We start from the raw sequence: 17,041 nt of genomic DNA on the forward strand, positions 1-17,041 counted from the left end.
CTGCATATGTTCCCTTCTGAATAATCTGCGGTGGAGGTAACTTCCAGAGGAGGTAGTTGAGAGATAAGGAGGAAGGTCACCAGATACAGACCGGAGCAGCCCGCACCTCTGCAGCAGTAGGATTTCCCACAGAAGGCCCCTTATCTCCATTAGGAGACTTTAAGTCCACAGCTAGAGTTAGTCCAAAGGAAAACACAGTGTGGAACTCGGGTCCTTGGAACTCTGTTTTTGCCCTAAAGGTCTGCTCCTACTGTATTGCACTACTTGCAAGTATAGACGTAGGTTGAGACAGGCAGACAGACCTCCCATCCGCTTCAGCTGAGTTGGTTTAGACAGTTTCTAGTTCCTCCAGGAGAAGGAAGTGGTTTTACAAAGCACAGCTTTACTGCCGTAGAAATGCCACTGTATACTATTACTAGGTATAACTCTACCAGTAAATGGCTTCTAGTGCAGACTATAGCCTTAATATTTTGTGTATGCTTTAATATTAATACATTCACCATTGACATACAGCTGCGTAGAAAGGATTGCATAATTTTCATGGAAAGCTCCTAGCTATGTAACATTTCCTTTGTCAGAAAGAGGGTCATACTGCGTCAGCTTCCTTGGGTACTGAAAAGTAGAATGTATTACCCTTCACAGATTAAAAACTGATACTCTTCGCACCAAAGACTGGATTGTTCTGTCCTTTGTATTTTTTTTTCTGTTTCCTGCCACTCAAAAATTGCCCACCTGGCTGTGTCCCATCACTTGCCCAGCTCTGCAAGCTGTCCTTTATGCACTACTTTGCAGATTCTCTACATGTTTCTTTTTACCACAACTTTCTGCCACTGCAGTGCTTCCCCCCTTCCTCTCCCTCCCCCAAAACTTGAAAAAGTGCAACCAAAGTACGTGTCAAAGCAGAAAGTGACAAAGTAGGTATACGATCAGGATATGGACCTTGATTTGGTCAGTGAATGGATATGTATAGACTGTTCCTGCCAACTGAAGTAAGATGTTCTTCTCTTTCAGCTACATTCGGACCTTCAGCCTTTTGTTAAAGAAAGTTCTAGTGACACCATGGCCTTCAGTTTGAATTCTGCTCCTGCAGTCCTGCATCAAGAATTCCTTGGAAGGGAGGCATGGATTAAACAGATCAGAGAGGTAAATTAAAGCATTGTTTAGAATTTCATAGTTTTGCCATTTATATCTCTCTTCCTAGCTATACTTTCAATCTGCAAAGAGAAACTAGCAACAGACAAGATGATATAGAGGTTACCTCTGCTCTCCAATACTTAACACCTCCCTCTTCCGTGCTTTCAAGAGGGGCAACTAGGGACCTGACAGTCGAGCTCTGTCACACTTCGGTGTGTCAGTGTAACAAGCGGATTCATTTGCGTGGAGCATATGTCTGTTCCTCTGCACTGCTTGTGCAGTCCCACGTCTTAGCTTAAAGCTACTTTCACTGGCAGCTTAAAGCGGAGAACTTTGCATTACAGTGGTTGAAAGGTAGGCACACATTTCCTTCTGCCAACTTGGCTCTGGAAGCAGTAATTTTGGATGGGCGGAAAAGATCTGGGGAACTTGGCTTCCTGACCACTAGAAAATATTTGTGAGGTCTAGCTGGTTGATGTCCTTATTCTCAGTTCTCTTAATTCATCTGTCTTTAAGTCTTAGATGAAGAAGGTGGTATGAATAAGATACCTGTGTGGTGTAGATCTGTTTTATGTACCATGTAGCGCAGCAGGGTTCAGTTCCCTGAATACCTTCCTGTGTGTTGTTGAAAAACAAATAGGTAACTGTACAAGACAGAGGGGGAGAAACATCAAAAACGTCCAAAATTAAGCATTTTGTTGAGTTCCTGCATCAGTCGGACATGTTTTGCTTGTCTAAACAGCTGTGATGAGTACTGTTTGAAAATTCCAGCAGTAGTTATACAGATTCTTCAGTAGAAAGGCTGCTGCCTTCAGTAAGAAGCTAGCTCTGTGCGAGCATATTCTTTCAAGACGTGCTTACCGACGGCTCCTTTCCTTGCTGGTTTGAAAGCAGGACTTTCGGGCAGAGGGCATGGAGTCTGAGCCTCTGCCTAGTTGTGCGTTCATGATGGCCAGGTTGCAGCCTGCGTTCGCATACCTCAAGCAAGAGGCACGGTCTCTTCAGCGGTGAAGTTTTGGGAAGTATATGCAGAATCTGCAACCTTGCAGTGGTGTGGAGTTGGGGGATCTTAAAGCGAAGCAAACTTTTTGTCATTTTGAAATTAGAGGCCAGTAGTTTACAACGTGTGACAAGGAATTTTGGAATTCTGTAATCTCAACACAAGGCTCATACGCGAGTTGAATATAAATGGACTTGGATGATTGCAGTTGGAGAATGATGGTATTACCACAGCACAGTTTATAAAAGCTTTGAAACAATTTTCCATCTGCAAAATCTAGAGGAGATTGCAGGACTCCAGGAGTGCAGTCTGTCTGCTTACTAATTCTCATACCAAAAATGGGCATTGTAGAAACAATGAAGCAGTTCTCACTGAAGGGAGGGGAAAAAAGAAAAAAAAAATACTACTTTAGCTAAATACAAAGGGCAACACCTAGTCCAGGAGCCTTTCTTGGCTTGTGGTGATTTAGAAAGGAAAATTGCCTTTCGTGAACTACAAGCTCTTTGAGATGTCATCCATAGTCACATTCGCTATGTGACATTCAAGATAGGCCAAGACTCAAACCAGGGATTTCTCATCTTGGCAGTACTAGTAAGAGTATGCTCATAAGCCACCCCCTTGTGCAATGTCATTTGTATGGTTTAAATAAGCAAAGCATGCACCGTGCACTCAGTCCCTGTCAGGTAGAATTTTTCTTAGTAGCTGAGTTATGACTGGGCATATGGAAATCACATCATGGACCTGCAGTTACTGCTAAGTCATTTGACTTTCTTTCACTGTTTGCCCACGTAAGTATTCATGTGGTGGATTAAAGGCAGCACCTCCTCGTGGTGGATTAAAGGCAGCACCTCCTCTTGGCGGCTTCCGTCAGCGGGAAGGTCTTGGAGTTTAGGAAAGTGGAGGTAGAGAGCTCCATTGCACCTAGTAGCCTCCACAGTGATATACTGCTCAGAAAGGCTGTGACTGGGACTCAGTGCCTGTCATGCCCATCTTGGATGAAAACAGTCTTCAGAGAGGTCATGAAGGGTGCCTAAACTGCTGTGAAGTGTCCAAAACTTGAATGATTGTCTCACTACTGTTCTGTTGTCAGAGGTCCGAGTACAGTTGCTGTTCCCAAGGTAGCCTTTTAGTGGTGGTAGCCACATGCACCTTTCTGCAGCTGAGCAGAAGAACTTTCAAAAGCCTCCTTGTCTCTTCATTTGGAAAGAGCAAAACACATCAGATATCCAGGTGCAGAAGGTTGCATCAATGCTAAATTATATGTTTTGAGAAGATTAGATTCTGATTTTGATGAAATTTAGGGACTGCCTAAAAAGGGACTTGGGATGTGTATAGGGGGAAGCCGTGTCATTCATAGGAGGAAAAAAATGTGTAGGTTTGTGTACCTGTGTGTGTATACACATGCATGAATGAATGATCCATGAAGACCCAAGTCTCTCCTGTTCTCACTGACCTCACCACAAACACCCTCCACCTTTGTGCATTTAAAATTAAAATGCCCAATGAACTGTTTGGTCAAGTGTCTATTTTAAAAACAGTATGGGTTGGAGTAGAGTCCTGAAATGTTTTTAAAAAACAAAACAAAACAAACCCACTCAATCTTAAATGGTTCCTAGGAAACACTGCGGTAGGCAGACAAAAAAATGCTTGAATGCTCTTCTTCAGATGACACGTTATAATAGTTGCTGACTGCAGTCCACTGAGCTTTTGGAAAGCCTCCAGGATTATAGGATGGAGGATTTCCTAGGGATCAAAAGACAGAAGAGTTGGTCACTTTTAGCCACTTGTGGATAACTCTCACTAGACTAGAGCAAAAATTCTCTGGCTTCAACAGGCATCCACGATCTAAGCAGCGAGATCAAAGTTTGAGTGAAGAAATTAAGCAGAATCCCTCAAGAACAGATCTAGAATCCATCTTAGCTCATGACATTTGTAATTTTAGAAAAGAATAAGTCAGAAACTAGAACCATCCCATCTAGGACAGAGTAATCCATGCACCTTTCATCGTATTTTTCTGAGCCTTCTCAGAAGAAGCAGGGCTGAAAGAAAAGCACTTAGCAAATGCTTTATCAAGCATTTCTCAAGTATAGCTTTTAAGACACATAAAAGGGACCATCTCATCTGAGAAAGAAAAGTCAATCTTGGAAAACATCCTGAAAACGTGCTCCGAAAAGCATTGTCTTAAACCATCCGCTTGTGGTCTGCTTATCAGATGCATTTTGAGTAATTTCATGGGGGATTCAGGGGTCCTTCTTCCTGGCAAGGTGTGTTGATTTCACACCACCTCATTTATTAATAAAGAATGTCATGGTATAATTGTCCCTCGCTCCTGGCACGTAGTGATCTTTGATGTTCAGGAGGAAGGCTGAGCTGAGCTGCCTGTTAAAGGTCTCTAATATGCAGGCAAGCAGATGCTTTTCTTTGAGGGCCCAGAGACCCCACATTCAGAGGCTGAGCTCCCCAACCAAGCAGTGAGACCTAGAAAGTTATCCAAGTTTGACAAGAGTGCACACCTTTTGCAAATCAGGCTTAATACCTTTGAGGAAGCTAAACCAGATGCAGAAATCTGATGGAAAAGGAAAAAAAAAAAATATCTATGTGTCTGCAATCAGGGTCAGTAAATGTCAAAGAGCCAAAGTACTGTGAGGATAAAAAGAAAGAAAAAAAAGCAAAGATGCAGTTGTAGTAAAGAAGGCTTAGGAAACAGATGAGATAAGGTTGCTGCTTGGAGAAGCACAACTGCCATTGACTTGAATGCTTGAGAGGAACAGAGCATGGGAAGGCATTCTTGTCGTTTGTAACGTATTATATGCAGGAGGAGGCACACTGAGCACACCTCTTCTGCTATTGCTAAGGCTAAAAAGCATCTTCCTCAAACATGTTGGCAAATTCTCCACTGCAGTGTGAATCTGCATATAGGCAACCATTTGTTAAAGAACATATTTCTGGTATGTTCTGATATACAATATAACTACTACATTTATCTTGAAGAAGCTGTAAGATCCAACCAGTATGCATAAGAGTTGGCAAATCAAAGAGATGGGAATACACAAATAAGGAAGCCGTTATTGGCAGGGGTTATGCTACTCCCAAATGCTATCAGGCTGTTTTCTTAACGTGCATTCCAGAAAAGCTGACTCTTAAGAAGCTTAAAGAGAGTAGTAGAGAGGTTTTGTGGATCAGTCTCCTTTCTCCTTCAGTGAAATCAGTTTTGTTATCTACTGTTTTCTTTCCTGTTCTGCCTGCTTAGTCTCTTGTCAGTTCTTTTCTCTATTTTATTTTTTCTCCCTTACAAAAATTAATTTATTTTCCAAATCCATGCTGTCTTGGCAACATCTCTTCAAAGTTGTGCTTGCCACGTAGTGTTCATTCCTCTTCAGTGCAGGCCTCAGCTCTTCTCCTTATTCCAGTTGGGCTGCTCCTCTTGGCTGGACTCTGAAGTCCCCACAGAGGACCCGGAGAGGTAGTGGTGCTAATCTACATCCTTTGAGGAGACTGCATTACAGAAGAACTGAGGTTTGTGGTCCTCCCTTGTGGAGGCTAGAGGGAAAGAAACAGTAGAGATTTTTTTCTTAATGTGCCTGAAAAGAGATGAGCTGGATTTGGGACGAGGTGATAATGACACAGCTAGATTTGACCTGAGAAAAGGGCTTCAGGTTAGTTAAGCGGGAATGCTCTGGGTCTCTGGGTGAGAAAGACATAGACATCTTCTTCTCTGCATCACTCTGTGACAAAATTGAGGAATTTGGTCTACATACTTTCTGCATCTGGGCAACAAGAAATTTGAAATTTATTCATGCTTCTTTCTGAATGTGCTTGGAGTCATAGGTTGTATGTATCTGCTGCCTAAGTAAAGGGTGGTGCTCTATGCTTAAATACAATTCTAAACCAAAGGCACAATTAGCATATCTAACCTAGGTCTAATAGCGCTGACATGGTCCTGACATCCGCTTTTGAGAGCTCTAGACTATTAACTGCGTGCAAATCACTATAGATACAGGGAGGTTTCTCTTTTTAAGACATTAAATCCTGTTATTACTGATACGAAACATAGTTTATTTCAGAATCTCATGGGAGAGATTAATTGATGAAAACAGCAAGATTTCTTAAGACAAAATAATTTTGGATTCAACAAATGTTTAACTACAAGTTAATAAAAATCCTAAAAATTACATTGAGTATCCGTAGCTCTTACCTGAACCAGAATCACCGTGTTGTATAAGCTGGTAACACGTTTGGTTGTATTTTAGGTTTTTCTATATCGGATTCCTAATGAAAGTTGGTTATGTTTAAAGTAGTAGCTACCTTAATTGCATTCTCTATTCTTGCAACTCTTCGCAGTGTGTAATGTCTTATATAAAATTTCTCTTTCTCTTTAAGGCACAAGGAAAAGGAAATAAAATGGACTACAAGAAGGTTGGTAAATTATATTTAAGTCTGCTTATTATTTTTAATGTTTCTTGTAATATTTTCAAGGATATTCTTGACAGTTGAGAGAAACTTCCTTATTAAAGTCAAGTTATAATTTGTGCATGTGTATATGGAGAGACAGAGAGAATGGCTTGTGCAATTCCTTGATGTTAAAAAGCTAGTAACAGCCAGCTGTACTGTAAGTATCAAATGTAGCTATTTAATAATCATTTTTGCCATTATTCATTCCATTTAATTACCCAAACTTGGTTTTGAAACCAGACTTCTGATGGCTTTTGCTGTTGTCTTTTTCCTGCAGTCATTTGCAGGTTAGCTCCTATCAGTGGTCTCTCTATATTGATCGAGTATGCCGTTACATTTTTTTATCTCACCTTAATGCCGTGTCATCTATTAAAAAACATGCACACACACGTTTAATAGTAATTTGTGTTTCTTCCAGTCCCCGTTACAGCTTTTAGCGAAGTCACCACTGCATTTGCTACTGGGACTGCTCTATAGTAAAGGCAGACCTGAACTAATTAGCTTAGCTGATGAAAGTAGCTGGGACACCATAAATCTCTTGGAGAGCTGCAGGAGATGGCTGAGAAGGTTCCCCTGGTTAAATACTGGAGCACAGCTTTCTTGTGGTGGAGACAGAGGATGAGGTTATGTCCCCAACTCGCTCACTCAGCACGAGCCTGACTTGTTCCGAGTCTTAAGTAGATCATGAGGGACCAGTTAGTCATCTCCAGCGTCAATGGGAAATAATACATAAATTGAGCCACACACGTGATTGAGAATTGCTTCTTGAACTGGGGCCTGAAGAGTGTTACAGCTATGACTGATTGCTGCTAGTACGTAAGGCTAACACACAGGTACAGGTCAAACTTTTTTATTATAATTATACTGTATTAAAAGAATTTGTAATTTGGATTATTAAAAAAGCTCCCTGTCCTTCCTTTCTGTTAGACCATAAAAAAGGTCTCAACCTTAGCATGCTATTTAAAATCAGTGCTTTTCGTTTTTTTCTACAATAGAAGAATCTGATACAGCTGTGACTTTCTAAATCACCACTGAGAGCACTAATTTTCTTCTTCAAATATGTCTGAGTATGCGAGACACTTCTGTGAATGTTTAAGTTAGGCTACGTGCTTTTGTAAGTCCAGAATGGATTTTCTCCTTTTAATTGTTACAATTGTGATCTGCCCAATGTAATTTCCATAATTAAAAAAAAAAAAAAGGAAAAAAAAATCTAAAATTGTTTTACTGAATTAAATATTTATCAGTGTATTCTGTATTTTGACTTAAATTTGGATCCTTCTGATTAAATTGAAAAAGTTATTCAAGTGTCCAAGTTGGCTAGGCACACTATAAAAGGAAAGGAAGGGGAAAAGCCCTTCTTCAAGTGTTGTATTTTGTGCAGTTGACTTCAGCCAGGAAGCATGTCATTTTACTAGCTCCAAGTAGTCATCTCTTACATAAGCACAGATATTATGAGTTTAGTAATGATAGTGAAAAATTCTCCATGGTTTTTGTGAGCTCAAACTATAATCAACTTTGGGTTTTTGTAGAAATCGGTCTCAAAACTGGGATGTCATGTCCCTCTCTTCTATGTTTCTTCATTTAAAATAAAAGTGGTCGTTAGTTACATCCATGCTAAATGAACCCGGTAACCTGTAGCTCGTCCCTTCACAGTAGCTTGGACACGGTATGTGCACACAGCCAATTAGAAGACACGTTGTGCAGTACAAATTACTGTTTCGGTTTTTGCCCTTTGCTGTGTGGTCTTTATTTCTACTCCACCAGAGTCAGTGCTTTGCACATTTGTTCAGTCTTTTCTTCCCAGCGTCAAGGTCCCCTCTCATCTTTCTATTCAGTTGCTAGAATTACTTTAACATTCCTAATCAAATCTGGGGACTTGCTTCTCATGGAGTCTCTGAAACATCTCCTCTTTAATTTTGTAAAAGCCAAGGTCACCAAAACTGGCTGTAGAACTTCTGAAAATTTGTATTATTGTTGTTCTCTTAATTTTTGTTATGAACTTCAGTGTGCCGCTTAATTGAGATTAAAATGTTGTTACTTTAGTTGAATGCATAAATACACGTATACAAAAATTGTTAGCTGTTTAGCCTGCTTAAGAATATTTTACCTTACTCACTGTGGCTTTCAATTAAAATAGTGACTGAAAGTAAATTTGAGAAATTGAGATCCACCCATTTAACATGCCTCCTTAAAAGGCAGGGCTCTTATTTTATTTCAGTTTTGAGACTGCTCAAGAATTTTGAATTGTTCCTTTGATGCATGTAATATTCGAATGGTATCCCTGATGTTTTTAACTGACAAAAATATATCAAGATGGTACTAGTAAATTTAGTGAGGGCTCTGACATAAAAATAGTCGTGAAAAACTTTCTATTAATTTAATGAGGTCTGAGACTGTCGTGTCAATAAGGTCACTATGTTCTGCAAAATTTTTTGGTATTTTTTTTTCTCCCAGCTTTTCTCAATCTTTTTATCTAAAGGACTTCGATATCACAAAAGGTTTATTTTTAAGGTCTGTGTTTCTGAATATATTTTTCTCACATTAGTATCTGAATGTTTTGCTCTTTTTTTCCTACACCATCACACCGCAACCAGACAAATTATTGATCCATCAGTGTGGTGTTTGAAAGTCTCTTCCAGAGATGAAGATGAGGTTTCAGCTCTGTTTTAATGGTGTTTCTCAGGTGACAAAAGAGAAAGTACAAATATATGGCAGGGACAAAATTCACATATGTCATTAAAAGAGACAGTAACTTTCCTGTCACCTTCATTTTCATGTGAAATTTTGGCAAAAATCTCAGACTTTTTAAAATCAAAAAGCTTTTATCCATCTTACATCTACTTTGCATGCAAGATAAGCTGTGCAATTCTAAAACAACAAGTTGAGATTCTCAATTTAATTGTTCCTATTTTATAATATTGATTAAAAACTCTCCACTGAAGTCGAGGCCTTAATGGTGCTTGGCATTATACGGACTTGTTAAATGAGTGTAACGAAGGCACAACTAGTAACACAAGTAAGCTAGGAATAATTTTTGTTTTCTAGCTAAAGCTCTAGAAAAATTGTAAGATAAGGCTAAATAAAGAAATAAATCCTGTATTTTGCAGCCGACGAGTATGCTACTGCAAGGATTTTTTGTTTTTTCTAAATGCAATATTTAGAAAAGACAAATTAAGTCAAGTGAAAGAGAATGTAGCAAAAGTTTTTTGTTTTGGTTTGGTTTTTTTTCACTGTCACCCTGTCCATTTGTTCTGCTGTATGTTATAGAGGCCTTTCATCCAAACTGACATGGGAAACTTGGTACGTGAGCGTAGTATGTCGTGACTGACTTTGTTGGTTTGTGCATGAAACACCGTGCGTGATGTTAACGCAGGGAGCAGGTTTTGTGCAGAACTGGAACTCACATGAGTCATGAAGTGGTAGGTCCAGCCATTCATATGCTGCACGGCACTAATGTCTTGACTTCCTATATGGTTGGCAAGAGAGAAGAATAACGGGAAAGGTCACATCTGGAAACAAGGGGATTTCTCGGTGGTAGCCTACTGTCATGCAACTGATAAATGACAATAACACAGTGCCACGCATTAGCAAGAGTTGCCTGGCTCCTGAAATGCAGCAAAGAGTTAAAATCAGAGGTTTGTTGTTTGTAGATGTTTATGATGTGTAGATGTGGTGGGTTTCCGTGAAAATGTGCCTTGTTTGTTTTGGAGCAGCCACTGCCATTAGTTCCTTTTGTTATCTGTATTAAAAAAGAAGGAATGGTCAGAGATTTAATGAATATAGGTGGGATTTTTCTTGCCGTGTTAGTAATACTACAAAAGTTGCCAAAACCATTCAGAAGAAGCAATTTTCTCCTCTGTTGGAATTAACCATATCTGAGTAATCAAAAGTGTACATCCGGTACCGATAATCACTTGCATCTTTGTTTTAAATGAGTGGGTATTTTCCATGGCTGCTTTGAGGTGAGAATCCAGCACAACTATTGTTTTGTTAAAGCAAACAACTGTCACATCTTTTAACATAAATATCAAGTTAATTGCTTGTGTATTCTAAGATGACAGTTAACAATCACTATTTGCATTAATGTGATTTAAGAAAGTCATACTTTTTGGTAAAAAGGCATCACTTAACTACCATTTTTTAGCTTTAAAAGCTAGTGGGCCTTGTTAAGTTCATTGTGAAAGACATGGAAAGGCGTAAGGAGGAGGAGTTGATGTCTCTTCTAAAATATTAAAGGGTCCGTACAATCAATCAGTGTCTCGGGATGACTTGTAATTTTTTTGGCACAGTGCACTACAAGAACTGCATAACAGCTGGAGTAGCAGCGTTCCCCGTAAGCAGCCATCTTTCCTCTGCTGCCGGGGGTGACTCTCTCCGGATTTGGCCTCTTCCTAGGTAGGGTGGTTTTGAGTTTAAGGAAAAAGAGAATTTTTCTGTTTGTCAAATGAGTGGTACTACTCATGGAAGTTTCTACAGGGTGTTTATGCCCTTTAAAGATGCATTTCTTTACCTTTTATATAGAAAAAGTTTCTAAGAAAATATTGGCTAAATGCTTTTACTGCTGCAGTTTTGAGCGGTGTATCATTCTACATACATAGCCAACAAAGATTTTTAAAAAGTAAATGTATCTTACGACGTTAGGAAGTGATGCATTTAAATGATTGTTCAGCCCATTTTGAGAAGGAAGAGCATAACCCTGTGTCCAGCCATAAAAACTGCGAGAGCGGATGCTGACACGTTCCAAGGTACTTGAAAAAAAAAACAAAGAAAAAAATTGACAAAGTTGATCTACTAGCTGTGAAACATGTTGGTGCCTTTTCAAGGTAGCATTTCAGCAGTCTCAAACATCGGTGCTTATTGAACACAGTGTTTCCACAAAAGAGAAAACAAATTTAGAAAAGCTAATGCAGAACACTGCAAACAGAGCATTTTTCAGTCACGGATCGATTTAAATTTTGTGGTTTGGACTTTCTTTTTGTTTCAATGAGTGCTGTGCACTTCAGAAATACAGGATGTTTTAACTCACTTCAAGATCAGAGAGAATTAAGATTTCAGTATATAAGAAATCTAGCTGCTTGGGATTTTCTTCTAAAACAACCAAAAAAAATCTGAATTTACTTGTTAATTAATCCTAAGTTTGACCGTTGGGGAAAAAAAATAATTAAGAATTTCAGTGTTCTCATTCTCCCTTTGTGCATGAAGTCTAGTACAGCCAAAATATTCACCACGTTTTCAGGGTGCCTTCCCCCCAAAAATTTGTTGCTCCCTACAGGTAGAGCTCTCTGAAAGGAATCTTCTCTCCTTTGGCTTGGAAATAAGGCAGAAATATCTCAGCAGGGAAGATTTGAAGTTAGTTGTCTTTGTACTTGAACACCTGCTTAATTTTTGTCTGCTTTAATTCTTCAGTCTCCAAAATCCAGCGGTCCCTAGCTTGCCTCTTTGACCTCTCGCTGCCCTCAGACAATCCATTTTGTCCAACCGCAATCCAGAAGAGTTGGTCTGAAAGGCAAATAATTAACTGCTGTGGTATGGATGAGAAATTTTCTCTTTGCCTTTTCAAAACGAAGAGACTAGGAAACATAGTACTTTGAACTCTACTTTATTCACAGAATCATACAATAATTTAAGTTGGACGGGACCTCTGAGGCATGTCTGTTCCCACCTCTCACTCAGTGCAGAGCTGGTATGGGTTTGCTCAGTTGAGTTTTGAGTATCTTCAAGGACAGAGATTTCACAGCCGACCCCAGCAACCTGTTCCAGTGCTTGACCTCCCTCCCAGCGGAAAAGAATTTCCTTGGGTCTTATCAGCATTTCCCATGCTGCAACCTGTGCCCTTTGCGCCTCATCTCTTCCAGGTACACCTCTGAGAAGAGTCCCGTTCTGACTCCTCTGCACTTGCCCATGAGATGGTTGGGACAGCAAAACCAGCCTTCTCTTCTTAAGGCTGAACTAAGCAATTCCCAGCGTTTCCTTGTAGACCATGTGCCGCTCTGGCCCCGTATCATCTGGGTAGCCTCCCACTGCATTTGCTGCAGTATGGCAACGGCTTTCACTTACTGGGGAGCCCCAAATTGGGCACAACACTCCAGACATGGTCCCACAAGCCCCAAATAGGGGGCAGTAATTTCTTGCTGAATACACTTGTTAACACGGCCCAAGAAGTGGTTGATGATCTTTGCTGCAAGGACACACTGCTTCAAGAAAAAAATATGCATGTGTATAACTATGAAGGAAAAAGAATATAGTTGAAACATCAGAAAAACAGGATGTGGACCTCTCGGCCTGTTGGTCATTGATTTGAATCTAGTTGAATATAGTCAAATCTGGTTAGAGGCAACTTCTGTTGGATGACCATTTAGTACCATATGTGAAACTAGCAGTTGGTTTGAGATTCACCATCATCACCATTTCATTACTCTTTGTATGTTTATAACAAATCGGTAGAATCTAAAAGCTGTGTAGACCCTATTAAGGTTGTTAATCCAAATGTAGACTGCCCCTTACGTATTAATGTGCCTAAATACTTAATAAAAAAGCCCAAACGTTAATGCTATGAAGTATGAGCAGGAATGCGAATTCACTATAACTTTATATATGGTATGGGTTAGACCATAGACCTAGACAACGCAGTGTTTCTCTTTATTATTCACTTATGCTCTACTGCAGAAAATAATTTCTTAGTTTTAATGTCTTACTAGCTTATAAGCAGGGAGATGGGACACACAAATATACTTTTTTTGGTTTTATGGTGGAGTTAGAAGGGTCAGTCAGTGAACAGAGAAATAAAGTTCATATCCGTAAGCATCCTTCTGTTCCCACATGTAGGTCCAGAACCATGAATAGACTGTATATGGTTACATGGTCCTTGCTCCAAAACTCTCTCTGTATTTTGTTCAATAGCTTTTAACGTGAGAGATGGAAGTAGTCCAGAGATCAGTCTTGAACTCAGGCCAAGATTTCATAGAAAGTGGTTGCTGTTCTGGTTTTTGATTCTGTTCTTGGCCCAGCAAATCTCAGAGGGTTGGGTGGAAGATGTCCCAGTTCCAACTGTTTGGTGCTTGTGGTTGTCTCCTGAAGGACAGGAAATGGAAGCTTGAAACCAAGGTGCTGATATAAAACTCTCCTTTCTGGTGGGCAATCTCTTTTCCACGAGGCAATCTTCAAGGAACAATCAATAGCTTCTTGCCATCTATTTGCAGGACATGCCTAGAGCATGTAGGTGGGTGCAGAGGGAGATGGTGGAAAGCAGCCTTAAAGTTGGAAGGGCTCAGAAAGCATCCCTTTCTCCTCCTCTTGGTTTACTGCTATAAGGTGACTGAAGAGATGAAAGTGACAAGAAGGGAAGGAGGAAGCTGGAGAAATAAGAGCCCAGTCTCTCACCCAGCAATTTGTCCTCCTGTGTATGTTCAAAGCATTCAGAATGAGAAGGCCTCAGTGCTTCCCTCCTTTCTTTTCTCCCTGTTTTTTCTTTCGCTCCTTCTGTAACTCTTGATCAGAGCCATCCCTCCTTCCAGCCAAAGAGTAGGGAACGAGAAGAAATGAAAACAAATTCATTGCACGTCAGATGGATGTGGCTGGGCTTAGCACAGATAGAGCAGCTGAATGGAGCAAGGCTCTGGGTGTGCTCTGTCCTCCATGCTCAGCCAGGTATCCATTTTTCCCAGGTGATGATGTTGTTGCTTTTTCTTAGATTCATAGAGCAACCTTGAGACATAAAACTTTGGGGTTCTGAGCTTCACGTGTACCAGGCAAAGCTGTCGAGCCTGGTCAATATCTGAATTTATTGAGGAAGACGGAAGGTGCTGAAGGAAAACAGTGTTGGTATGTTAGCCGGGGGGGGACATCACTTCCCATCCGACTCTTAACTTGGCTGCACTATTGCAAGACTGTTCTTTAAGCTAAATTTAAATAACCAAAACCCAGTTGGTGATTTGTCAGATTCTTGGTACCTTTAGAATCAAGTAGGGCTCGAGCGCCAATGGTCTGAACAAAAGATGAAAACGCAGTATTCCAGCGCATCTAGCGGTTCAACTGAAGAAAAGTGTGTCGAAGCAATCTGTATTTTTGACTTGTATTCGGTTTTAATTATTGAATGCCACTCTGAAGAAGTTTGTGTTTTAATGATGGATCAAATTGTTTCTACAAGTGGAAATACGTTTGCACAAAATGATGCCATATAAGTAGAGACCAGAAGAGCAGATTCCTTTATTTAGAAGAAATTAATGAGGGAGTGTAGTTAAAGTTTATAAAGTAACAAATAGAAACAGCTCATTTTGCTTTTCTCTATTTGCCTCAAAAATTAGCAGCTCCTATCCAAACGAAATTAAAAAATAAGCATCTAAACTGGATACATGGATTATTTTTTTTTAATGTACTTCGTTTGTGAAGTTCATTACAAAAAATCATTGAAGCTCAAAAATTGAGAACGAGCGTGAAAGTGTAACTGTGTGATACAACTGACAGTACAGCTAAAGGCTTAAATTAGGGGGGTTTGCATACAGCAGCACTACTGAAGCCTGGTTTCCTGTGGAGTTATATCCTGTATTTCTCTAATAATTGTCTGACTACAAGAAGCCCAGTTTGTACTCTTCCCCCAAAACCTTCTTTTACAACCCCAGCTGAGGTAGAGGTCGCGTGCCGTCTGGTTAATCTGGACTGGTTTGCCCTCAGTGTACGCTTATTTGAATTGCCCAGCTGATTCTGCAAATGGAATATAAACCACAGAAGGTTTTAAGGACTGGAAATCGTTCATTACGTAGGATGATCTCTAACTGAAGAGCTGAGGAAGGAGATTGCCCTATGAGCAATAATTTCTCATTTTGAGGTTCCTTGAACTTTTGCTTGGAAACATTGAGTAGCGGATTAGTTGGATTTTTCTATAGTGACTCCTCTGCACATAGTTTGACACGAGCTTTGCAATTGTTTTGGCTTCAAGGCGCTACGTGTGTCTAAGGGCTTACACAAGACAAGCGTGTAAATGGATTGTGTCCCTGCATTAGAATTCTCCCCCTTTCCAGATTTTGGTGTTACAAGTAAGTCAGAGTACATCTATGCAATCATATATGCTTAAACTAAGCTCCTCTCATCTTTGACCAGTTTGAAGACTATTTAGGAGCTATTTTCTTTCCTGTTTACGTCTCAGTATATACTTGCATGAGTATTACCAGGTACGTGAAACCTTTTTAATGAGCTTTAGCAAATCGGCAGAGTTTGCTTCGAGGTGCGTGGGTTCTACCATCTCGCAAAGGTGTGCCTCAGGGAAGGGGGAAGAAACACCTTTTCACGCTGGCAGCGTACCGTACCTCACCTCGCCTGTCCCCGCCTTTGCTGTAGAGCTGTGGTTGTATGGCTGATTCCCATTCGTTAGAAGACGTGTTGAATTAACTGTGCAATGCATTTATGCCTCCGGGCAAGTTCCTTTCCAGCGCACAGTGCGGGAAGATTCTAACTGAAGTGGAGAATAAAATTTTTATGAACTGGGACTGGAACACTCAAGTGCTGTAATAGGCTTTCAGCTAATTTCATCTTTAAATACAAATAATGAGCCCACTTCGGTTTGTATTCAGATAAGAAATGTCATTCATTCTGGGTGAATGCAAGTATCTGTAAAAATGGGTGACTAACAATTTGGCCATGGCTTAGATATTTTTACGTGATTTAAACTAGATAGATAAGGTTATACTGAGGCTTTTGTAAATGAATTGGAGCATTGGGCTGTGTATTGGAGGAAAACATCATTTATAAACCACTGTATAATTAGTTACAGTAGATAATCTGTGTTCAAGAAAAGCCCTTTTTTAAAAAGCCGATACGGCGATGTAACCCATCTATGAAAGCCAGGTGGGACACATTAAAGATGATGAAATGCTGTCATGCTTTTTGGGATAATCAAATCCCAAAGATCCACCTGGCCTTGGTTCCCAGGCTCTGGCGTGAGGCATCAGGCTGGAGTTGGTCTGGGGACACCTGTGTTTGTTTCATGACAGTCTCATGATGCTGTCCAGGAAAAAATAGTAATTTTTTAAAAGTCCTTAATAAATGTGATTACTATTTAGAGCTTCAGCTAAATCGAGGTACTGGGAAAAAACAACATGTTTTGTTTGACATATTTGTTTGTATTATTTCATAGCGATTTAACCTGTCATTTACCCAAGTTTTTTAGGTGCCAAATCTTGCCAGCAGCTTGCTATGAAATATTTCTTATTCCATGAAAATATTTTCTTTCTCATATGAGGTATCTCTGAGCCATTGTCAAATTCCCTAGCCTTACTGAGAAGATTGAGTTTGCGTGGATATAGCTCAGTACGATAAAGTTTAACACATCCCATTTTACTGACAGAATTTGCTTTTGTCCACTGTAGCAAATGTAATCATATGGTATATAAATAGAGTTCAACGTGTGTCACCCTGTGCCTGTTTCCAAAAACAGGGGATGGAATCGGTATTCATAAAATC

General features: G+C 40.0%; 1 protein-coding gene across 3 annotated transcripts in view; it reads left to right on the top strand.

Moving 5' to 3' along the window:
* PDSS2 (decaprenyl diphosphate synthase subunit 2) overlaps nt 1-17,041 on the top strand; it is a 121,865-nt gene that overhangs the window by 102,146 nt on the left and 2,678 nt on the right. For all 3 annotated transcript variants that reach the window (XM_054195218.1, XM_054195217.1, XM_054195216.1), the window contains 2 exons: nt 1,012-1,143; nt 6,515-6,550. In XM_054195218.1, the coding sequence (XP_054051193.1) occupies nt 1,012-1,143; nt 6,515-6,550 (168 nt within the window). The remainder of the gene's footprint in view (nt 1-1,011; nt 1,144-6,514; nt 6,551-17,041) is intronic.

Source organism: Rissa tridactyla, chromosome 3, assembly GCF_028500815.1.
Source record: "Rissa tridactyla isolate bRisTri1 chromosome 3, bRisTri1.patW.cur.20221130, whole genome shotgun sequence".
Classification (NCBI taxonomy): Eukaryota; Metazoa; Chordata; class Aves; order Charadriiformes; family Laridae; genus Rissa; species Rissa tridactyla.